This window comes from Diadema antillarum, unplaced genomic scaffold (genome assembly GCF_040938485.1).
Source record: "Diadema antillarum isolate AM-2024a unplaced genomic scaffold, OU_Dant_1.0 seq00000341_RagTag, whole genome shotgun sequence".
NCBI classification, from domain to species: domain Eukaryota; kingdom Metazoa; phylum Echinodermata; class Echinoidea; order Diadematoida; family Diadematidae; genus Diadema; species Diadema antillarum.
Window position 1 is genome coordinate 30,372 of NW_027271354.1, and position 25,391 is coordinate 55,762.

Below are 25,391 nucleotides of genomic sequence, written 5' to 3' on the forward strand. Positions count from 1 at the left end.
GATTAAAAACTAAACTCTTTAAATGCATTAAGATAAAGTAATCAAGAGCCGTGTAAAAATTGTGTGAGACGGAAATGAGACGGAACAGAGACATTACATTGCGCGGATGAATTTTGATGTACGATTTGTCTCTCTAACATACATCTAACCACCCGTGACTCAATAAAAACAAGGAAATTTAAGGCCGGATGACAAACCAGGATTGAAACCAACTTTAAATCATAGGACATACTCAAGTGTCTCCGGAAATCTGGAAAGAAATTCTTCTGACGATTTCCACATATTGATATCTGTGAGTATTATAGACAGCAGCAAGTATATGAACTACTCTGAGTGTTGACTTTCATTTTCTCTAACCACTAATTTTCCTTACGTATAAAATACTGGATACTCACTCTTCTTTTCTAAGTGAAAATACTGAAGGCGAATGAAATTAGAATGTGTGTGCCGATTAATGACTTGCTTTGCTGCTAGTTTTTACTGATTTTCTATGTAGGTATCTATTTGTTAATGCATTGTCTATATCGTGATATGATAAGCTCATGATTTTATTAAATATTGCCATCTCTACTCCATCCAGAAGGATTCTCATGTTATCCAGGAATCTCATCAAAATGACTGACAGCCGAGTGTTTGTGCATGTCGTGATTCTTCTCATAAACATTCACCAAAGCGGTAAGGAGTACCACTGATTTAATCTAGTTATTATTTTACATTATATGACACCATTCCATTTCCGTATATTATGAAATAAATCCTCATTGATAGCTACAACGTGCGAAGCAGCGAAGAGATTGGCGGAAGTCGTGATGCAAAGGAAATGTTATAAAATCTTGTAAGATTGAGAGTCACCACATTGGCACAACTTTTTATCTAGTAAAGTTGTGAATAAACTGACTTTCTAATCACGCTTGAGCTTATTCCATATTCCTTGAGGCCTAACTATTATAACACACACACACACACACACACACACCCACGCAAACACTCACAGGTTTATTCTGTTCCATTTTTGTATACGTGTATATATACGTGTGCGTGTGGGTGTGTTTGTGTGTGTCCATTTATTCACGGCTCAGAAAGATTCCCTTGTTTTCTGTTATTGTTCTTTCAGTTGCAATGACAGTGAACCTCGAGGTACCCTCGCCTCTCCGGGCTGACCTTGAAGTCACAGCAGTGTGCTCAGGAAATGACATTCACGGCTCGGCTGCTCTGACCTGGTATTTGAACGGCGTCCAAATCACAGACGGCTTCACCACCATCAGCGAAATCAGCCGAAACGATGATTGGTGTACCTTTAATGAATACAGTAGACTGACCGCTAAAAATAGCCAAATCAAATTGAAATACTAATTAGCCTGTGATAGATGAATTCTGAATGTGTATGAGTTTAGAAGTTTGTACTCTACCTTGAAAGACTGACAAAATGGTTCAAAAAATGGAAATCACTCGTGTAAAAAGACTAACGTTTTCTGCCACATGGTTATAAGGGTTATAATTGAAATTATTGTCACTGTGCAAACGCGTACTCTCGATAGGTTAAAAAAATCGGCACAGACAAAAATACTTTAAAAAGCAAGACGAAAACCATGCAACATCTATCGAGCAACGTAATATGCAATGCTTTTCATCAAGTTCAAAGACCGTAAGGTTTACAAACACCAAGATATGCTGGGTGATAAAGACATTTAACAGACATTAACAGACAGATTGCGAAACGGAAAGCAATGGGGCAATTGAAGTCGGATGTCAACTTTTACCAACTTTGATGAAAATCGAGAAGAGTCAGATTTTAACACCAGTTAAGGTATACATTTCTCAAAGATACAGAAAAGGTACAGAGTTTGATCCCTTATCGATCTTACCCGGGTTGTAATAACTCCTGAGGATGTGTTATTTTCTGTCCATTACTAATTCTTTACACCTAGGGGCAGTGGGTGCCGTGAGACGAATGCACTGCGTAACATAAAGTCCACTCTGGTTTTTTAAAGTGCCCCGACAAATGCGGAAACACATGTCCCGGATATACGGGTGAGTACATGAGACTTGAAAAGTTGAATACGATCCAAAATACATAATGCGTAGGCCTACAAGACAACACATTGTACCAGACACCAAGTGCGCGCGATATATCCACACGAGACAAGTAGTACTCCTGTACGACCGAAAGTAAGGCTATCTAGTATACGATATGGGAGTCGACACATAGACCTATAATGCACACGTCTGAATTTGAACTCTCAAAAATATTGATACACTAGCTGTATTCAGTTCCGATTACTTTGACTTCCCTGCCCCGGTCTTGTCTGTGTTGTTTTACAGTACTTTGCTTTTATTTGTTTATGGATTTTTTTTTTCTCTACTCCGTAAGGAGGTGACACTTAATAATGATAATGATAATAATAATGATAATAATAATGATGATAATAATAATAATAATAATAATAATAATAATAATAACAATGATGATAATAATAATAATAATAATAATAATAATAATAATACTGATAATAATAACAATAATAGTAATAATAATAATGTCTTACTTATACAGGGTAACCTCTTCAGTGGTGTCACTGCTCTACCAGAGGGCCCTGCCATTATCATTACCTTAGCGTTGCCAGGTACCCCTATCACACCTGGTAGAGAGGAACATTGTGGGTAAAAACATCTTGTCCAAGGACGGAAGCACTGGGCGGGAATCGAACTCGGGTCCTCCCATCGGGAGTCGAGAGTCTTGTCCACTATGCCACAGTGCCCACACATATTATACTAATAAAAAAAGTTATTTCCTCTGATATCAGCAATAATAGAATGTTTGCCTCCTACCCTATCAACCTACAATTTGCTTGCATAATAATAGACGAGGGATTTTTAAAAAGAAGGAATAGGGAACTTTGGTGTAATGCTTGAGACTAAAGGTGGAATTCTTATCATCATTTGGACGATGCTTTAACATACAGACACTTTTTTTTTTTAATATTCTTGTTCCCAACCCCTATTCTCCCAATCATAATCACAACTGGAAAACTTCTGTAGGATAATCTCCATGGATATTACCCTAACAACCTTTATGAAAAGAACGCCTTTGAGACTTTTGACTCATCAGCTGTTGGTTTGTTTTATTTCATCTGTCCGTATAACCTGGGAATACAGCCTACGATCATACACTTTGGTATGGTACAGAATGTTGTACACCTAAGGCCCGTAACTAGGGGAGGGGGTTCAGGGAGCCCCCTCCTCCCCCCCCCCCCCCCCCCCCCGTTTGCAACCAGCAAAAAAAAAAAAAGACAAAGTGTGTTCCCTTTAATAAAAAAAACTAACAAACAAGAAATCATCATTCTGTGTGAGGTGATTGCAGTGGTACCAGAAAATAAGCCTTTTTGTTTGTCTGTTTGCTTGTTTGTTTGTTTGTTTGTCAGGTAATTAAACCCGGAAGTGGCACCAGAGATATTTCTTGCGCCCCAATGTTGAACATAAACTTGAACTGAAATTCTGAGACCTCCAATAAAAACCCTATGTATATACGGGCCTGTGAGGCCCTAGTTTGCACGTGAACCTGTCAATGTAATGTCACTCTATAAAGGGAGAGCGGGGTGAAGTGGAATAAAACTTTTTGATTAATTTTTTCGTATAACTTTTCTGAAATTGAGAATGGGACACTCATGTCTCGCACTCAATGACTACAGATGTGCTAGGCCACATGATGTGTTGTTACTTCTTATTCCTATAAGTGTCATATTTGTGTTATTATTAAATAATTTTAAAAATGTGTGAACTTAATCAATAAATATTGGGTGAATGAAAACGGGTGAATTTGGCACCCCTGGTAGACGACAGTGGGATATTATCAAAGTTGGACGAAGAGTAACTTGGCAAGCGATGAACTTATCATGTGAGTGTGTGTGTGTGTGTATGTGTGTGTGTTGTTGTTGTTGTTGTTGTTGTTGTTGTTGTTTTAAAGAAAGAAAGAAGAGAGAGAAAAAAATGGGACTTTATACAAAAATGCCCGGGGCGATACTTACTTGAGAAACATTATAAAAATTTAGAAATATTAAACAGGAATATTAAGTATACAATGTCTCCACGAGAGAGCTCATATCGTTTTCACGAGGGAGCTCATGATGAATACCTTATACTCTCTAAAAAAAAAATCGAGTGAAAATTTTCACTCTAAAAAGAGTGAATACAAAATAGAGTGAATTTCGAGTGAAATTGGAGTGAATTTTAAGTGAAAATGCTCATTTTCACTCATTTTGGAGTGACGTCATGGATCACTCGAAGATTTTGGAGTGATCCCTGACGTCACTCTAAAATGAGTGAAAATGAGCATTTTCACTCAAAATTCACTCCAATTTCACTCGAAATTCACTCTTTTTTGTATTCACTCTTTTTAGAGTGAAAATTTTCACTCGATTTTTTTTAGAGAGTATACTTCACGAAAGCGTGCGTATACCGCACACTAATTCACCCATACACATACACTCAAACACATACACACACGCACACACACACACACCATCACACCTTCAACCACGTACACATACTATAGTAGCAGGGGTCAACCAAAATGTATACAATATTTAAATAAAGCACACAGACAATGCTTTGAATTTCGAAATCACTCCTATTTTTTTTTGCACTGAAGATTTCCACTCTCTCTTCGACTTGAAGCCCGCAGGTATACTTACATCATTAAAACGACCACTATATTAAGGGATTTCTACAATATTTCTCCATTGTATTGCTGCAAAATTACTTTGCTGCAGCGTTTTATTTTAGTATCTAATAAGTGGTCATATTCGACGGTCTTGATTTTATCAGCTTTTAGATTATCAGATTTATCTTACCTGAGAAAGAACATATACCAGAATGAAAATCATGTAATGGATTTCAATCATTACAGCGTTGAGAAAATACAGCACATTCAGGTGCTGCTTTTCCACCTTTTCCCTTCGAATTTCCATTTTAAAAAATGGAAAAAAAAAGAGAGACACGTGAAGAACAATTTGCAAGAGAAAAATAGTCACAAATAATACAAAGAAGAAAAAAAGAAAAGAATTCATTAGATAAAGCTCGTGAGAAAAAACAAAAGGAGAGAAGGGAAGAGAGAAATAACCTGGTGAGATATTATGACCTCTCCCCATCTATCACCGTTTATACGCATAATGGACCCCCCCCCCCCCCTGCTCGATGGATCCGGAACATTAGTTGAAGCATATGAAAATTTATTGAATGCTTATGACCAATGACATTCATTCCAAAATATTGGTCAGTAAGGGAGAGTGGGGCATTAGCTGTGTACATTGGTTTGTTATTCTTGCTGCTAAATAGAGCAGGGCATTGTCAATATACCTAGCCCCCCTTGACCTCGTATCCCATCCCGGTCAACACCATTGCTGGAAAAAAAATGAACCGCGAAACATGTCATAACATCACATTTAATGTATCTCTGGTATGTAAAATTTCGGTTTCAAAAGGTACTACTATATAGTAGACGGCGAGTTGTAATGTTCTTAAAATTTTCTGTAGATTTTGATTTTTTGTACTATTTCCCCTATCTTTGGGGTGCTGACCACGAATCCACTTGTTGCCATTTTTCTACAAGACGTCTTCAGCCGTTGCCATGGCAACACATTATTTTCCTTAAAAGAACATATATTCTTCATAAACATCATAAAAACATGTTGTAGACACACAAAATATGTCATTCCCAACCCTCTTTTTTAATCAAATTTAAAAAGATACAATTCTTATAATGTCACGGTTATTACGGTTACCATGGCAACAGCTGTTTCCAAAGAAAAATGGTATTTTTATGAAAAAGCAATAAAACATGACAAGATTTAGTGGAATATTTATCACAAATTGCTATTTTGATTATTAGCTTATTTTTCCACTTTTTTATTTTTTTTCATTCTTATTTTTACTTCATTTTCGTTGCTATAGCAACAACATGACAAAAGCTGCCTTTTAAAGAAAAAGAAGCATTGCTATTGAAAGAAAATTAAGAATAAAATACGTCCAGTTTCGGTTTAAAAGGTAGTACACCCACAAAAATATTTAAAAAAATATATATTAATTCATTGAAAAACAAATGCATGGACCTGCATATTCTTATAGAGAGTGGTTTGAGTGTTATATCATTTAGTAGTATAGAAGGGGAAAATATCATTCCAGTCTGAGCTTGGTAAATAAATTATGATAATCAAAAAATCACGTTTTTCTCTGAACTTGAAATTACTGATGTAGTACCTTTTGAAACAGAACTCTTCATATATTCTCCTTCCTCTTCTTCTTTTTACGATAATGATACAGCTATGAAGTGTTCTCTTCTCTCTCTCTCTCTCTCACAGTAATACACATGAAGAGTTCAATAGCAAAACGTATTATATCCATCATGGTCTATCAGAGAAAATTACAATTAAAACGTCTGAAATTAAAGACAATGATAAGCAATACAGGGATTTTTATTTTTCATAACTTTGAATTAAAGGAAAAGTGGGTTAATGACAATAATGTCCCATTATGCCCCAGTATTGGAGCTCACAAGGCCTACACATAGCGTGCTTAGACTAGTGTCTGCTAAAGTTATATAGCAGTGAATTAAAAAATCATTTCACACTGAATGCAAAAAAAAAACCCCTCAAACTTGCCAGCAGAGTTGTTGTAAAGCTGTTACCATGTGCTTGTACTCTGATGCCATAGGCCTAATAGGGGACAAGACCTGAAAAAAAAAAAAAATAGGAGGATGGTTGGCCTACACTTGCATCCCCCCCCCCCCTAAAATTTCTGTCTAATAATGGACCTGGGTCTGTTATAAGAGAATGTCGGACGGGGGACGTTGGGGGGGGGGGGGGGGAATGGGGATGGTCAGTCATTGTATTTACAATGTTCAACTGTAGAGGGCTCACCCATTTCAATCGCATCCGTGATTTATTATAATCCTAGCACAATTTTTTTTTTGATCAGTAATTGCAATACTTGGACGCCGTTCTGCTTGCTTTATCTAAATGGTGAGTGAAGCAAAATTTAAAGTAACATCTGAAGCTATTATTTATGGACACGTGCATGAAAATTGAATGATCTTCGAGGGCTATAATGCTAAGCAATGAAAATTCTCGGGATATGATTTAGTTCTAACGTTAGCTGCTATTGGGTTTGCATGTTTTAGACTACTGTATGTGGTATGGTATGGGCAATCACGCGTAGTGTGTGCAAACAGCATAGTTTTGCGCGCGTAGTGAATGTTGGCGAAAGGATCGGACGCTTGGAGAATGCAATGTAATGGGAATGGGCGAATGAAAACCGGTGGAATAATGTAGTATTAAACATGTAATAGGCCTAAGTTAGTAGACCAAAGTTGATGGCAGGTTTGGAGATATTGTAAGGTTTTGTGAATGTGAGAGTATAAACCATTAGGACTTAAGGTTTGACTGAAATTATGTAGTGAAATTATCATGAGGGTATAGACATGAAATCCATCGAGATCTCGTCAGGGGGAATGTAAAGATCAATCGAGTAGGCCTAAAGTTATCGCAAATATTAAATAGGCTAACGCTAGAGAACTGCTCAAATTATAGATAAACTCGACTAGGGTGGGTCTACGTGAATTATTACGTTCACAGTTCGAGTTTGTGTGCGGAGTAAAAATTGAAAATTTACAAAAAGCATTTTGAGGAACACCTTCTTTTCGAATTTGGTATGAAACAATACAAAATAAAACAAAGGTAGGTTGTTATGTTGTTTGCAACAAAGAAACTGATTTGACTAATGTTAATTTACACATTAACTTTATACGATGGATACTTCATGTTTATTGATAATAATAATATGCGCAACAGTTACAGGAAAAAAAATGTAGGTCTAATGACTATATTATGTAACGGTAGCAGTTACGCCTGTTTAAAGTTCTCACAATCATTAGGTTTATGTTAGTGTGTAGCATTTGTTTTGTACGGACGAGAAACAATTCGACATCATTTCTGTTTGTTGTTTTAATCTGAATGTATTTTGTTTTACTCATTTCAGGGCGGTGTCAGAATGTTGGAAGTTGACAACTTGGGAATTTGACGTGTTGTTTGTACTGTTAAGAAAGGACCTCTCATTGTTCGTGTCAGAGGTGTCGTTTAATACTTTCTAGTTGTCTCAGTCCTCAGAAATGTTTGTGCTTTGTTTGTTTGTTTGTTTGTTTGTTTGTTTGTTTTTTACTGATGTCGTTCCTGTGTCCTGATCTGGTGAGATGTCACTACTATAAACATCGACCTAAAGACCTACGACACGCTCACAACACCAATACTCAGATTATTTGTTATGTTGGAATATGAATTTTTTCACACATGAATGATCACACAAGCCTGTAAGGAAATGTACGGCTGTGTGTCTGAAGTCTTGAGTGTTGTGTGCATATTTTACCATGTGTATCTGACATTCAAACCACACTGTAATATGTCTTATATAACTCATGAGCAATTCAACCTTTGCATGTCATTTATGTGATTTTCATATTACCATTTATCTATCTAATTATCTTTTTATCTCATGTTATTACAGTGAGGCTGGTTGGTGGATCAACCCAAAATGAAGGCCGAGTTGAGATATCGTGTAACGGGCAGTGGGGCACGGTGTGTCACAATGTCTGGGACATGAGAGACGCGCACGTGGTGTGCAGAGATCTCGGCTACTCATCGGCCTCAGCTAGTTATAGGTTATCGCACTTTGGGCAGGGATCTGGACCAATCTGGGTTAACGGGGCTCGCTGTTATGGAACGGAAAACTCTCTGGTTTATTGCCTTCGTAATCCATGGGGATGTTATGGGTCATACTGTACTCACAGTCAAGACGCCGGAGTGAGGTGTGAAGGAGACCGTAAGTTTGATTCATTTATTCACGTATTTCATAATGTACTGAGTAACTCAGGCCAAGTTACAGAAATGAAAATAATAAAATAAAAATCTAAGATGAAAAAAAAATGATTTAAAATTGAATTAAAGAAGTTTCTCGCTCGAGTTTTGCTTCTTTCTTCATCTCTCTCCCTCTCTCCCTCCCTCTCTCTCTCTCTCTCTCTTTATCTTTAGCCAATTCATACAGTGTTGTATGTACGTCAAAATCAATGCACAATCTAGCGGGAGGCACAGTGATTGTGTAGTGTAGTTTTGCATCGCCACACAAATTTCAAACATGCACAAACTCTCCCTAAATATTTTACAAACCAAAGTCCCTACATCTGAGAATACAAGGTCTGGTAAAAGTTGGATATTTGCTGTTAATTTTGTCACTTTTAGACTCATTTAGAAATGACTGTACTTCGCTGCATGCCGTGTACGTGTACACTACCGCACTGCGGTCAGCTGTTGGAGTGCAGCTAGCGCAGAGCTTCAATTCAAACCATCGAGTTATTTTAGAATGGGTAAAAGTGTAACCGAAAAATTGAACTTCTCCAAGGTTTTTACAATTTTAGATGTGGTTTAGATTACAAAACATTTAGGGCGAGTTTGTAGATGTGTGAATAATATTATCATAATAAATATGAGGCGATACGAAACTACAACTTGTACCACATGAATGATCGCCCGGCCCAATGTCGGGCACGAGTCCTGGGGTGGTATTCTGAAAATCTTCCTAAATTTCTTTCTAAATATTATCCAGATTCCTAAGGCACAAAGTTATGAAGTGCTTAAAAAAGATAAGACCATTCAAATCTAACACCCGGGTCTGACACGTGATCCCAAGAAATTCTTACTGTAAATTGAGACATCCTTATCCCAGCCCACTGCAGTTTCTGATATCAAAATCAACATTACTAGTCGTCGCTTTTGAAAAAAAAGTAACCAGTGCAGTGACATTATTATGAAATTCAAGTGACAGCAGGTTAATAACAATTCGTGTTTTAATGTAACTGGAATACCCATGATACTACACAGTCCTAAAACATGAACTTCTTAGAAGGAAAGAAGCATTCAAAGAAAATGGCAGACTTTTTGTTTGTTTGTTTGTTTTGTACAAAAGTAAACAAACAAACAACAAGGGTTAGTTCTAGTCAGTGTATACAGCACACGTGTGTTAGGCTACGTTGACGGTATGTGGCAGGGCTGACCGGCTGGATACATCCAGCTAGCTACACGATCGACCAGCGGGCCGGCGGCCGAGGGCAGCGCGGCGGCAAACGCTTCCAACATGCCTAGTACATACATACGTCATTACGCCTGTTCGCTTTCCGTATGTAGGCTTACAGTACAGCGAGTACTGACTGAACGTTCATGGATTCTTTCAGAGAATTTTATGCACTCACCTCAATTTGTATAGGAAATCAAACACCCAACTTGCAGTCTCCATTACTTAGAGTAACATAAGTAATTACTTACAATGTTATAATTCATACCAGAGAGAATTCTCTGCCTCGCATATTACGTGTTTGTATGAAATGGCGCCCACTACGAAATGTATAATCTTTTCATACTCACACAGCCTTTGAAAGTCTTTATAATGAAGGCGGCAATTCTTTATGGGGGAAACATGGGTAATCTTTCCTCTGTAATGTTGCATCCTTCTGTTTGCTATAGCCGCTGACATGATTCTTTGTATATCTTGCTATATCTTAGAAATAACATTGATTATTATGATAACGTACTTAGTACAGGTTTAAGGCTCTCCTTATTAGTCTTCCTAAAATTATTTTTGAAGTGCGTTCTAGAATACAATGAACCAATTTCTTCTTAAAGTCAGAAAAGTGCATATCCTTAGAATTCATCCTTATTTGAATATTCTATGTTTCTTCCTGCTTAGTTAAAGAAAGTAAAGAAAGAAATGTTTTCAGAATATCACTTAAGAAAAAAAAAAAATCTTGACATAGGTAGAAAAAATCTTCCCAGGAAGGTTTTCAGAATACCATCCCCAGTACATAATATTTTAAAACCAAGACAGCCTGGCTCTTAATACACCTGTACGAGTTTGTGGAACAACTTGTCCATTCACAACGTAATTGTTGATGCTTTCTAAACAGCTAGTAAATAGACACACTGGTGCAATATGACAATGCAAAGTGATCATACATTGCAAAACATATGGGAATTTCCGATTTTTCTCCTTTTTTATCTGAGGCTAAGAAAAGTAAATATCGATTTTTTTTTTTAATGTTTTCATATGTGATGTGAAAAAAATGGTGAATACTAAACAGCAACAACAGCAACAACAGTAACAATAACAAGACACCTGAATGGAAAAATCTGATGGGCGCTTGGATGAGAAACCTACCTTCTTCTTTTTTAGGCCTCATATTCATTGAGCATATAAAGGTGACACATGTGTGGGTAGATTATTATACACTAGCACCAGATTTGTTGTTGTTGTTTCAACCAACACTTTTGTTACAAGTCGATTTGAGATACTATTACCCCCTATTTCTTACTTTGAATACATTTTCGAGCAAATCTCGACAGTTCTGCAGTCATAAGAAAATAATGTTTGTCGTCAGAGATTTGAAGACACACTTGACAGCAATATCTCTTTTTTTATTTTCAAATCATTATAATTTGTCGAAGACACACCTATAAGGAGGTAACTATAACATCTTTTGTACTACGATATATACCCATTGTTTATGAGTGTCCTTAGTTCTGGCATGGCGCATTGATACATTCTTATTGCGTGATGAAGTGAACCACTATGTATTGTCTACACCTATTGAGGTTAAGTTGAAGAAAGCTTCAGCCATGGCGTCTACCATGTAGAAGATCAAGTTGTTTCGTTTGAAACATCTGTCATTGTTTCTGGAAGTATAGTTTAGCACTACAAGAATTTGTAAAACCACAAACTAAATCATCCAGGGAACCTGCGTGTTTATCATAACTTCTTGAATCCATTGCTGTCTCACGCACACGTGCCATTCATTACTAGTAGGTCTACTTCCGTTCTGCTATTCAGGCCTGAAGCTATTTCCATCGACAACCGTCCTAAGACAGGATTGAGAAATACTTGGTTCAGATCAGTTTTACGTCATGTATGAAGACATCTTTATCACTCGTTCTTATAATGGAAGACTTTCTTAATTCTTCTTCTTTTTTTTGTTACCGTGCATGACAAAGTTTGCATTGTTTATCATGTTCTTCTTTATGATATCGTTGGTTCATATACTTTTGTTCAAGGTACTGTCCTTGTCAGATGAATGAAAGTTAATCTGTAAATGTGTGCCGCTTTGAATCTTTTTTATTCTTTTAATGGAAATGGATAAACTATTGAATTGAATATAATCGAAAGCTCTCTGAAATAAGCAAGGTCTAAACTTCCAATGATAAATGTACAATAATATGTCAAAGATAAATCTTCTGATGTTATTCAGACTCATTACAGTTCCTTGGTTTTTATTTTTCTTTGTTTCTCGTGTGAAGGAAGCGATAATGCAGTCAACGAGTCTGTTACTTCTGGTCTTGACTACCGTATCAATCGTTTTACATATTACAACGTTAGTAGCGAACTGACGTTCACTCCGACCACATCTGACAATGGGGGCGTACTTCAGTGTCGTCTCATCGGCAGTGAACGGTCCCGAACCTTGGATGTTCAACGTAAGTACAGCTTTAGTTCATTATCTGATCTATCGGGACCTGCATGCAAGTCAAAAGGATGTTATGCTCCTGTGTACGGTCGTATCCGAGTAATGTTGAAAGCTATTCTGGTTCAGATGCAGACACGAGATGATGACGTCACCACCTAAAATTCATGAGAAGATAAGAAATGCTCTTAGTGAGAGTAACCTTGATCCTTCTACTATTAAAGAAATAGAAGAGAAATATCCACAGATATTTCTTATGATAAACGCAAACAAAAATTGTGTGAGAAATAAGATTGCTGGGAATTAGTATGAAGACACACATGGCACCCTCAGTACACCAAAATAATACTGACTGCTCGTTATCTGATAAGAAAACTTTGGAATATGTGTCACTCTTATGCCTGATAAACATGTTTTACTCTCATTCGTTTGAAGATGAACAGTTGCCTGTTACGTCATGATGACTATTGTGACGACTTCATGATATACCCCGAAAGAAAATTATGTTAAAGTAAGTCCTGCTTTTTTGTTTTAACATGTCATATATTTTGTCGATGTTTCTGGATAAATTGTGAATATGAGAATGAGTTATAATCTGTCTACATTTTATCCTTGTCACGTGGCAGATGCTCCAGCAGACAATATCATCTTGATCAAGATTGTTGACGAGGACGGACAAGAAACTGATGGCCTCAGGATCACGTGTCACGTCCACCCACGTGACCAGCCATTTCCACCAATAGAAAATTACGAGATTGCAGTGAATGACGTCATCGAATCATCTTCAAGCTCCCCTTCCTTGATCCTTGAGTCAATTCCGAGTGAATGCTTTGAAATCTCCTGCACCGGTGTCAACGACATCGGAATGACGAACGCTTCAAAGACTTACTGTCCAAGAAGCGACGGTAAGACGATAAAACTTTCCATAATATTATTATGTTATGCAAAATTTCTTGAGACCACTGCGAAGAAAGGTCCATTTGAGTTCATACACACATTCTCTCACCAAATCTACATGATACTAGTAACCACTTTCTCTCTGACGTATTGTTATATTTACTAGACAGAAAGGTGTTTTTTTTTTTTTTTAAGATTGATCCATCTCAATCATCTACATACAACAGTTCTAATTATTCTATTGATAATGATAAGGGCAACACCTTTATCGTTGATTCTTCCAAGTGAATTAAGTATACACATTAGTCATGTTGTAAACAATACAAAATACAATTTAAAAAGTCGTGGCACTATGGATATATTTATTTTTTTTTACATCATTATTTTGTTTTTACCCTAAACCTTTCGATCAAATAGTTTTAATGACAATTGACCTAATAGCGATAATGCAAGAGAGTTATTTTTTTTTCCTTTAGTACTGGAAGGTTGCTTGAATTCACAATTGTTTGAAGTTATGATAGGGCGGGCTTTCTCTTTACATGCCTTGCACCAGTTCCCAATATTTGTATTTCTAAATATGTCACGTACCGCAATTAATCATGAATAAAAAAAAAACAAATAAATAAACAAACAAACAAACAAACAACAAAACACATTATTTAATTTTTGTATGCTAAGGCCAGGCGCCCCCAGCGAGAAACATCCTCTCTATCGAGATCCAGGAGATCAATGGGGAAGGAAGCCAGGTCATTCTCGTTATCACGTGTCATATTAGTCCCGAGGACCAGTCCTCCCTACACCTTCACACATACACCATCGGAGTCGACAACACCACTCTCTCCTCGTCCAGCAGCGCCTCGGCTCTCTTTAGACCACGCCCACACAACAGGTGCATCAATGTCACGTGTTCGGGGACGAACGGGATTGGTTGGACCTCTACTAGTCTTGGGCATTGTTCGACTTTCGGCTCAAAGAGAGGTTAATCTACTTATCATATAAATACTGGACTCATTTTTATTCCACTCTGGACTGTAAACATGGTAAAACGGCAAGCGGAAAAAAAGGGTTATGTGGAATACTCTGTAGTATGGATGAAAGCTTCACTCTTGTATAACTATGAAAGAGTTGCGTTGGAATAAATGGGTGGCCCTAGTCGGTGTGCTGTCCACTGGGGTACATAAAAAAAAAAATAAAAAAAATCACAAATACCATCGGTTAGTGAATATGTGCATGATGGTGCGTGATGAAATCTGCTGTACACGGATATACGGGATGAAGTTGTACACATTATTTGTTACAAGGATTCCCATGATCCGAGCCGGGTCACCCTACTCACTCCACGGTATCCCAGGCTAGAGGGGAGCTTTAATAATAACCATCATCCCTGCATGCTAGATTTTAATTATCATTGTAAAAATACATTTTTCTTTATTTGTATAAGCTGTAAGTACCTTGTTAGTAGGGCCTACCCAAACAATGTAACCGAAACAAATGTATTATTTTTTTCTTCGAAGATTTCACCTTCATTTTCTCACCCTTATCATATTGAATATAATTATAATAACATTATGCTTCATTATAACAATACATGACCGAGATAAATCACATGATAAATAGACGTGTGTGGAATTATGATCTATGGTCGTTTGCTATCGAAAGTCCCTTCATTGTGTTCTGTCATAATACTACGGTCATGATTTTGATCTTGCCATCCAGGTTCTGGTCCAGGTGTTCTCCAAAGGTCGTCGACTACGTACGTCCTGCTCGTCACGGCATTCTTCATGTCGATGATGACCTATGCCATCGTGGTGATGAAAAGAAGAAAAATCATAATCTTCTGAAGAGGTATATCTCTCTTCTTCTTCCTTTTCTACGACAATGTGCATCATCTTTTCCTCGCATTAATTTCTTTTTGTTTATACCGGCACTCCCCCTTTTTTTTTACTTCCTCTTCAAGTTTTTTTTTTTTTTTTTGCAAACTATGTTAACCTTTAACCTCTTTGTCTCCATCTTCTTATTCCAATTCTTCTTCTGCTTCTCTTTTCATTCTTATTCATCGTTGGCATCTCCGTTTTCTTCGACTAATTTTAGTATTTAGTCTTGTTTAAATGTCCTTCATTGCCAATCATTAGATGCATCGAAGTAATCGCAAAAGAAATCTAGAGACGACATGTTTTTACAATTTAACATCTTTATTTGATACTGGCTCATAGTGGCTCGACTGGTGAATAAGAGAAATTCGTGTCAACCTTAAACTACGTAACCGGTTTCTATCATGATGTAGAATAACAACACTATATTTCTCGCTAAAATAACCATGAAGAAATGAGTTGTATATTTCAATGCGACTTTCGTTCGAAATATTATTACAAATAAACATAAAAACCTATAACCTCCTGAGGTTTTAACTGTATATTTAAACACTAGAAAAGATAAAGATATTTTCCTATTTTCAAATGTATCTGTCTAATGATCTAATATATAGTCATATTGTTTCTGTCCTTTCTTTGTTTACTTTTCCTATAGACAGAGAATATAAACTGGAATCGTGGTCGAATATTCACGGTTGCATTTCTTTCGACAAAGACAGTCAGCCCACTGACGGATGTGACAGTAGAGGAGTGCCAGTTCATAGACTCTTAGATCCTCATTTCAATCGAAATTCACATTTATTTAAACATTTATTTTTTCCTTCATATTACTGTAGTCTCAACTCCACCTCAGCAAATTGCACGAAAAGAAAATGATACTTCCACATCAGCATGCGAGATCTAAAAGCAGAAAGGTTGTCAAGATAATGAACAGAAAAACAAAATATTTCTCACATTTTTTTTCTTTTTTTTTGTGTGAATACGTAAGTGATGTCGACTGGATGTGGAGAGAAAAAAAAATTATGTACGTGAGATCTTCCATGTATTTTTTTTTTTGTTTTGTTTAACATTTTCTGACGTTTTCCTTTTAATCATGCCTCGGTAATGAAGGACAACTATATACAGTAAGGAGAGACGTTTATTCATTGGAATAACGACAGTTAAAACCTCCACATTTTTTTCCTGGTTTTAGACAGGACATTTCTTTGCTTCTGTAATGAAAGCATTAGATCAAAGTATGATCACTTAAGAAGTGGGCGATGTAAGGATTGCATGATTATTATTTAGCCTCAATGCAGTAGTATAGAATTGTCATTGTAAACGTATTTCAAACAGTAAAGACATTTCTTGAAGATTGAAAATCACATCTTTTTAACATTTGTCTCTTCATTATTTAAACTGTTTATTGTAAGTTGTTGTTTTACTTTTCTATATTTTCCAGCAAAGAAAAGAAACTGGAATCGAAATTACAGTGACGAATTACACACCAGTCTTAAACCGTTAAAGGGATCGTATAGTTTTGGTTGAGACATAACTTAAGGTTTATAACATTTTTTACTTTTTTTGTTAGATAATGAGAAACCTCTCATGAAATATGAAGGAGCATGTAATTCCATGATAAATTCAACATTTATTTGATGAAATTTGGTTTTGAAATAGCTGAGATATCCAAAACAGAGCGATTGTAATAAAGTGTGGGACCCACATTTCATTACGATCGCTTAGTTTTACTTTGTTTTTGGATGTTTCAGTCATTCCAAACCCGATTTTCATCAAATAAACTTTGAATTCCTCTTAAAATGGTATGCTCTGTACTATTTCATAAGTGTTTTCTTGGTGTGTCACAAAAAGTAAAAATCTCAATTTTCACCTCGACCAATACTGTACCATCCCTATGCTTGGATACAATAATAGATTCCTGTAAGTTGACTTTATCAAGAAATCAAACAAAAGAGCTATGGATTGAGGGAGTAATACGAAGGAGGGTGAGTGACGGACGTGACATCGAGACGTTTGTGCGTTTGTATGTATGTGTGATATACGTATGTGTGATGATGTGCACATGTGTATGTATTATTGTTGGAAGCCGTGTGAGTTTAAACGTTCAAGTAGGCCTACTTTAAATACGTAACAATTCATGGGCAATGCCAACTGCTGCATTTCTAATAATGTCAGTTTATTGGTAGTGTTCAGACTTTGTAATTTGACGGCAGAGAATATTCTCTGAATTAATGAATTGAGAGAAATATAGTGTGGAAGCAGAGATAATATTAAGGTTCGGTGTGTGGTCCAGAAGAATGAATGGATGTTGATACATTTAGGTACATGAAGGACTGAACGTGTGTATGTGGGAGTCTATGTGTGTGTTTTATTTGTTAATTTGTTTTTTTTTTGTGCTACAATTACAGCACTATTTATAGATATTGAGACTAAATTTTTCAATCGGTTGCGACAAAAAGTAATACATCTGTGTGAACACCGTTTTGTTCTTTCGTAACACTATACAGCTATAATTTCATGTCAAAAGTTATTTCTTTTTAAAGCACGGAATTAACTTGCAAACTTTGTCTATAAACATAACTATGTAGAAAACACAAAAGAAAGGAGGTAAAAGTAAATTTGTGCATATTCATCTAGACAGTTTGATTCTTGTCATAAGAAAAAAAAAGAAATATTGATTTGCCATTACAAGCAGAGAAAAGTGGAATGAGTCGGCCTTTCGAAATAACTCGATTTATTCGCTTTTATTCAAAGTTTGGATGATTGACCTCTAACACGAAATTTGATCCAGTCGATTTTGGTGGGTATTGAAAATTCAAAATCTACGGAGCTCTATGTAATTCATCTCCTATTACAGTGAAACAAAATTAATACAAACGAAATCACGCATGCACGCACACACATCATGTTCGTATGAATTTATCAGGAGCAAACTCAACAGAAACTCCTTTGAAATACAAGGCACATCTGGAAAAACATAATTATTTCGTGATTGTTAGATGAATGTTGAATTTTTCCGCAGATACTCAAAATGTACATTTAGTTGATTGTAATTATTCTCTTTCAATATCTGTAATCCTAATAATCTATTTTAACAATAATCACTGGTTAGAAAAGTATAAATTCCTGTTAATTTCTCTTTCAATAAGAAATCAAACAGTATAATCGGACAAATTTAGGATCATACAAACATGACTCATATATCATCCACAATACATTGCCTTTGACGTTTGTTTGAGAGGTGCAATGTAACACATGACATCTCCGTGGGAGGTATATTTTCCCCCAAGTCCCGTAGCGCTCGGCGCGTGTAGGAAAGATTTCATTTCATTTCATTTCATTTCATTTCATTACATTTCATTACATTTCATTTCATATACTTTCACTTAATAAAATATGAATACATAAAGATATGACAATAGTATAACACAGGCGCGCCGGAGCAGTTTTGGATTGGGGGGGGGGGGGGGGGGCAACATTGGAGGGGGCTCAAGATTAGACCATGCATATGTTACACAATATACACATACACACACACGCACACACACACATATAATTATATAATATATATATATATATATATATATATGTGTGTGTGTGTGTGTGTGTAAAGTGGCGTACGGTGGGTCGAACATGGGGGAACCATAAAGTAATTTTGACGGTCTGTATGCTTGTGCGTGTGTGCGTGAGCAATAATGGGACTACAATACATTACGGAATGTGATACATTCAACAACGCAGTCATTGAGGAACATTGTAAGTTTTCCTTACATGGATTATGGGATGACGGTGTGAAACGATCGACAAATTATATACTGTCAGCAACATAAGGTGAATGGCATAACAATAAAATGCGAGCGAGCGAAGTGAGCGAGCTTGAAAATTTTGATATTCTACAGTTCCAAAACTGGAGTTTTAAATTGTAGCTACATATTTAGCTTTGGAAATAAATGGGGGCGCATCGGGCGGCAACTGCTGGCAATTATTGGCAGCAACATTAGGAGAATGGCATAACGATTCAATGCGAGCGAGCGAAGCGAGGAAGCTTGAAAATTTTGACATTCTACAGTCCCAAAACTGGGGTTTGTAGCTATATCTTTCACTTTGGAAATTAATGGGCAGCGCATCGGGCGCCACTGCTGGCAATTACTGGCAGCAACATTAGGAGAATGGCATGACGATTCAATGCGAGCGAGCAAAGCGAGCGAGCTTGAGAATTATGACATTTTACAGTCCCAAAACTCCCGTTTGTAGCTATATCTTTCGCTTTGGAAATTAAGGGAGGGGGGGGGGGGGCATCGGGCGCAACTGCTGGCAATAACTGGCAGTAACGTTTATTAGGAGAGTGGCATAACGATCAATGCGAGCGAGCGAAGCGAGCGAGCCTTGAAAATTTTGACATGTTACAGTCCCCAAACTCCCGTTTGTAACTATAACCTTTCGCTTTGGAAATTAAGGGGTGGGGGCATCGGGTGCAACTACTGGCAATTACTGTCAGCAACATTAGGAGAAGGGCATAACGATTCCAATGCGAGCGAGCGAAGCGAGCGAGCTTGAAAATTTTGACATCTAGAGTCCAACAACTGCCGTCGTAGCTATGTTTTTCGCTTTAGAAATTAAGGGGGAGGCGCACCGGGCTCAAATGCTGGATGCGAAGCGAGCGAGCTTGAATATTTTGACATTGTACAGTCCAAAGCTGCCGTTTGTAGCCATATTTTCCCTTTTATTCATATATATACATATTTATTTTATTTTCTTTTTTTATTCATCTATTTTTATTATCATTACTATTATTATTATTTTTTTTTTTTTGGGGGGGGGGGCTTTTTTTTTTTTGGGGGGGGGGCAAAATGCGTTTTGCCCCCCCCCCCCCCCACTTCCGGCGCCTATGGTATAACAAGTATGATGTCAATGTGACAAAACAAGCAAACAACCAAACAAACGCCCAAAGTTATCACATGAAGGGGTTAATGAGAAGGCAATGGGCCTGATAAAAAATCAACCCCTGGAAGTAGACACAGAGTTTTGTCTCTTCTTTTTATAAACTATAACTGATAAAAAAGTCGGCACTCGCACGCACACACACACACATATACACACACAATACAAAGACAAAACATACACCAGCTTCTGCAAGATGTCATTTTTAGAAACATACCCCTTTAATGCTAATTTCTTATCAATTCTGAATGATACTGATTACTTCGAGAATACCTTCCGTTGGAAATACGCGTGAAGGCTTTCATAAAACGTTTTACCGTCTTCTTACATTTCACATCAGTGTAAAATTTCAGATTTGAGGGCCTTGAAAAAATAAACTTTTTGCTGTAGGATGTTCGAATCAGCGGTGAATACAATTTTCTACAATTTCTTGTGCCATAATTATGATTATCTTTTTTTAATTTGAAATAACCTATATAGCAAGGATGCGGATGAAATATCATTATAGCATAAGAACATGATACACAATACGGCATTCTGTAATACATTTATATCATACACACTTAAAATAGACAAAATATCGGCAAAGAAGGCACCCTAAGTACGGTGAATGCAAGACTATTTTAATAGCTCGCTTTTGTAATTTAGATGGCAGTCTCTGCACATTACATTTACTAGATTTCCCCCATGCTAAAATAGGTAATTCAAAGTGGCAAAATAAGGGTGTGATATGCAATAATGACAACAAAGATCTGTTGTATGACCATAGGCTGTTTAAAATCACGATACTCTTTGACATTTTGTTGCAGATGACACAATGTGTTCCTCTCACGACAAACAGTCACTCTTTTTAACCCTCAAGAAAATGTACATGAGAGGCAAGTTTTGTTCTATTTTCATAACATGAATCGCAACATCATCGAAGGTAAATTAAAAGTCATCATTGCCAAGTCTATCCGCAGCAAAAGACATGGTAACATTGTGTTATATCATGTTGTGCATGAATATATTTCATTTCATTCAAGGGCAGCTTGTCAGCAGCCAGTAAAATCCTGAATCTTATTATTTCACGTGATGTCACTCTAGCTCTAACGATTTTGATCCTAGCCACATTAGTCACGTGATTGCATTGTGACCAACCATTGTGTCCAACCAACCAACCAGTCTTTATGCAGAGTATTTCATATAAGGTCAAAACAGTTTTGAAGCTCTAATGATTGTTCTCCTCCATCCCCCATGTTAATTTTTATTTTTAAAACCTTTACATAATACTATTAGTCACACACGATTTCTTCTATCCTAAGAATGAAACAAGAAGATGAAAATTGTAAGGAAACTGTTTAATGTAAATTGTGTCCTTCTCTAAAACGCAGTCACTGTAAAAAGTTGCTGCAACAATTTCAGCAAAGAGTATGTAATTTTATTTAGGTTAAGAACTTCATATTCCTTAATTAGGCGCCATGGGTTTCAGTGAACGTTGTTTGGTAGCTTTAGTAGCTTATATTCAAACTCTTTATAGATTAATTTCATGGAATGTTATTTCAATCATATACGCTCAAGTCTCATACCCACTTGAAATGTTCATAACTTCTGATGCGTGTGCTTTTATTTATCGCGCTAATTTATTTTGGCAAAACATATCTCTTTCGCCTGCAGGTACATTTGCTAATATTACACAAGGTATAATCATGTTGTAAACAACGGTGATACTTTTCTGTGCTTATTTCTTCACATTAACATTGCATGACTTTGAAATTCAGCGTGATAATTATTGCAACATTTACATCAATTCCTCTTTTTTTTTCTGTCACTCTTCTCCATCTTTTTAAAGGCAGATACAACACGTAGACTCTCAGATAATTATTGTGTTTTTCCCCTTTCAGTCTGCCTTCTCGTGCATGTGATCTCTGTCTATACCTAACCGTCTATATCATTATCTATTTCTTTGTCTATCTATCAATCTATTATACCTGTCTACATGCATCTATTAATCTATCTATTAGTCTGCCTGTCTATCTATCAATCTATCATCAATTTATATACCTTTCTATCTATCTTTCTGTCTATCTATTAATCAATCTGTCTATCAATTCATATATCTTTCTATCTATCTATCAATCTACCTGTCTACACTCATTATCAATCTATCTGTCTATCTATCAATATCCTTGTCTATCTATCAATCTGTCTATCAATCTATCTATCTTTCTATCTATCTATCTGCCTATCTATCTATCTATCTATCTATCTATCTTTCTATCTATTAAACATCTATCTATCTATCTTTCTATCTATCAATATATCTATTTATCTATCTGTCTGCCTATCTATCTGTCTGTCTATCTATCTGTCTGTCTATCTATCTATCAATCCATCTATCTATCTATCTATTCACCTATCTATCCATCTCTTTATTTGTGATATTTCTTGAGCTAAGTATGTGTCTTTCCACAAAAATTTGTCACTGCCCAGTAGCTGGCTGAGCTCTTCGTTAGATCGCTGGTAAAAGTCTTCCAGGAGGGATACCGTCTGTGGTAACATGCCCCCTACCTCCCGCAGCTTTGCCTTGTTGGAGTTTTGGGGCGTGGCTTCACAGATCTGAGCTGTGTGCTCCTGGCTTAGATTCCCTGCAAGGGAAAAACATAACAAAACATTGAAAAACACTGAAAAAAAAGTCGCTTAAGTCTTTTCTATTCCAGAGATTCTTTATGCGAAAGTTCGGCAGTCCGAAAATAAAGTACATGGGGATAGGCTTGGATATTTGTCCACATATCATTTCATTTCGGACTATCGAGCCGTATGACATAGAGGGGGGGGGGGGGGGGGCAAACAGCAATCAATGAACTTTATTCATTTTCGGATAAACGAACCTTCCTATTAAATATCTATTTTTTTCCATTCTTTTGAATAACAAATATTCAGAATGACGCCACGAACGTAAGAATCTTACTTCATTTTTTGGACAAACGAACATCTAAATAGATACACATAATTCATGTGTTTTGGAATAACGAACCTAAGAAATAACGAGCATCACTCAAAAGGAAAATCGAATCCTGGAAGAACGAGTAATTTTGTGTCTTGTAAAGAAGGAGCAAATGCAGAGAGGAGATATTTATTTTCTTTAGAAAGTTGAGAACTATCGTGTCAACAATAAGCCATGCTTTATGTTACACCATCTTGCAGTATGTATGTAAAAGGAGATCGCAGGACAAAAAATCCCGTTTAATAATCATTTTTGTTATTATTTCTTTTTAATATAATGGAAAGTTTGACGCGTTCCTCTTCAAGCGAGTATAAGTACGGCTTTTCTGAAGTGCTGAATCTACTCTTTGCTCACATTTAATATATGTCTTGTGATATCAATCAAATTTGTAGAAAACGTTATTTTGATCATTGAGAAAATGGATCAATAACGGCGAGAAAGACACAGAAAATAAGTGCTATAACATTAGCAAGACTAAAACTTCACAACGGCATGTAAATCCAAATTTACCTAGTGTAAGAAAGGAGAAGATGTCGGTCAGTATCCCTGTACAGTTGACTTGCCAATCCTCCATCCTAACAATCCTCAGCTGCTCTCTCGGGAAGGCTCGCAACCAGTCCCGGGTGAAGACGGCGTAGAGGCCGATCAGGATTCGCTGCAAAGATAGATCACACAACTAGCCTATCATCTAGTTCTCTGTCACAGTCATTATCACTTGAAGAATTTCGCAACAGACACCGACATATTCATCTATCAACTTGAGATATTTGAGAATGAACCTGGTAAAAAAACAAAGGAAGTTATCAGAATGAATGTGATGATTTTATTGATATAAATCTTTCTTCAAAATATTTTCTGTTATAAAGCGTGTGCACTATCCTTGAGAAGATTAAACTCTTCCCTGTTAAACTCCATGGCTTACTAAATTGATCAAAAAAGAAAAGAAAAGGAAAATGACGCTTTACTCTTTGCATTCAAACTGTTTACCTGGTACCAAAAAGCAATGTTATTGTAGGTGGGTCACCATGGTAATTGTTCGCTCATCGTCTTCTGTCTCCATGGCATCCCGTCTCAGATCTCTCCTCGATCTTTTGGTTTTCTTTTCTTTTTTACCACACTTTATACTCAGCTCTGTTTTCTCCATAATAAAGATTACTGTTTTTGTTTTGTTTTGTTTTGTTTTGTTTTGTTTTGTTTTGTTTTTTGATTACAAGGTATAAACTAAACATTTCCAGGAGCGGATCCAGGCATTCTTTTATGAAAAGTAAATGTCAATTGAATAGATAGATAGATAGATAGATAGATGGATAGATAGATAGATAAATGAATAAATGAACAAATAAATAAATACATAAATAAATAGATAAATAAAGAAGCGCCCGGTGCCCCCCCCCCCCCCCCATTCACCACTGCATTTCCAATCGTCCTCGACCCATTGCGGTTTTGTAAAACATTTCCAACCTTTACTGGAGTATACACAAAATATAAACATTTCAATGTAATTGTATCCTATACTGTCACGTGACTTACTGCAAAGTAGCCATGATGAATCTGGTCCGGGCTGTAGGCGCATGCGCGGTAACTCAGTTTCTCTCTGCATGAGTTGAACTTACTTATTGCCATGGTAACCTCTTGATGAAAATGCTCTGGACTCTTTCTGGAGGAATCTTCAAAGTAGAGATAGCCGGAGTAAAGTCTGAAGAAATGAAGAAATTGATTGTAAAATTCCTAGACAATCGTAGAATAGGAATACTTCCGAGATATTCCACAGTGTCATTCTGTGTGCACTCTGGTTATTACACTCTAAATCCATGGAGTAAAATTTTGCTAAAGTAAACTCAAGAGTGCTCAATATTGAGCAAGATTGATTATTTAACAGCGGTAAATTCGCCTTTATTGAGCAAACTCGTTCTTTTTACCCCTCTTTACTCAATATTTACATACTTTCATTTTGCTCTTCTTCGTGAGTAAGGTTTGCTCCATTATCTTACTCAACTCGGAGTAAACTGCATTTTACACTCTCGCTGTTTACACTGTACCAGGCGAGCCCAGTCGCGATATTGCTATGTTAGGTGTAAAAAGGACACACGCGGATGACTGGTGGGTCATTTTTACACTTGCGCGCGCACGTGCATGCATACCAACT

General features: G+C 36.7%; 2 protein-coding genes across 2 annotated transcripts; one reads left to right on the forward strand and one right to left on the reverse strand.

Moving 5' to 3' along the window:
• Positions 1-614: 614 nt before the first annotated feature.
• On the forward strand, positions 615-16,090 carry LOC139730885 (uncharacterized). The gene is made up of 7 exons (XM_071641760.1): positions 615-675; positions 1,115-1,309; positions 12,387-12,563; positions 13,177-13,455; positions 14,126-14,425; positions 15,164-15,255; positions 15,974-16,090. Exons 1-7 carry the CDS (start codon positions 615-617, stop codon positions 16,088-16,090), a joined length of 1,221 nt encoding a protein of 406 aa, XP_071497861.1.
• A 5,463-nt stretch (positions 16,091-21,553) lies between these two features.
• On the reverse strand, positions 21,554-24,868 carry LOC139730886 (carbohydrate sulfotransferase 15-like). The gene is made up of 4 exons (XM_071641762.1): positions 24,776-24,868; positions 23,756-23,900; positions 22,725-22,886; positions 21,554-21,558 (listed from the first exon to the last, which is right to left on the reverse strand). The coding sequence occupies exons 1-4, from the start codon at positions 24,866-24,868 to the stop codon at positions 21,554-21,556; spliced, it is 405 nt and encodes a 134-aa protein (XP_071497863.1).
• Between the last annotated feature and the right edge of the window lie 523 nt (positions 24,869-25,391).

Excerpts from the sequence above, each read along its gene's own strand:
- LOC139730886 (XM_071641762.1), bottom strand. The coding sequence starts at position 24,868 with ATGGCAATAAGTAAGTTCAACTCATGCAGAGAGAAACTGAGTTACCGC. Across the intron at positions 23,901-24,775 it reads TTCATCATGGCTACTTTGCA|CGAATCCTGATCGGCCTCTA; the intron begins GTAAGTCACGTG and ends CTATCTTTGCAG. Across the intron at positions 22,887-23,755 it reads CTTCTCCTTTCTTACACTAG|GGAATCTAAGCCAGGAGCAC; the intron begins GTAAATTTGGAT and ends TTTCCCTTGCAG.
- LOC139730885 (XM_071641760.1), top strand. The coding sequence starts at position 615 with ATGACTGACAGCCGAGTGTTTGTGCATGTCGTGATTCTTCTCATAAAC. Across the intron at positions 676-1,114 it reads CATAAACATTCACCAAAGCG|TTGCAATGACAGTGAACCTC; the intron begins GTAAGGAGTACC and ends TTGTTCTTTCAG. Across the intron at positions 12,564-13,176 it reads CCGAACCTTGGATGTTCAAC|ATGCTCCAGCAGACAATATC; the intron begins GTAAGTACAGCT and ends GTCACGTGGCAG.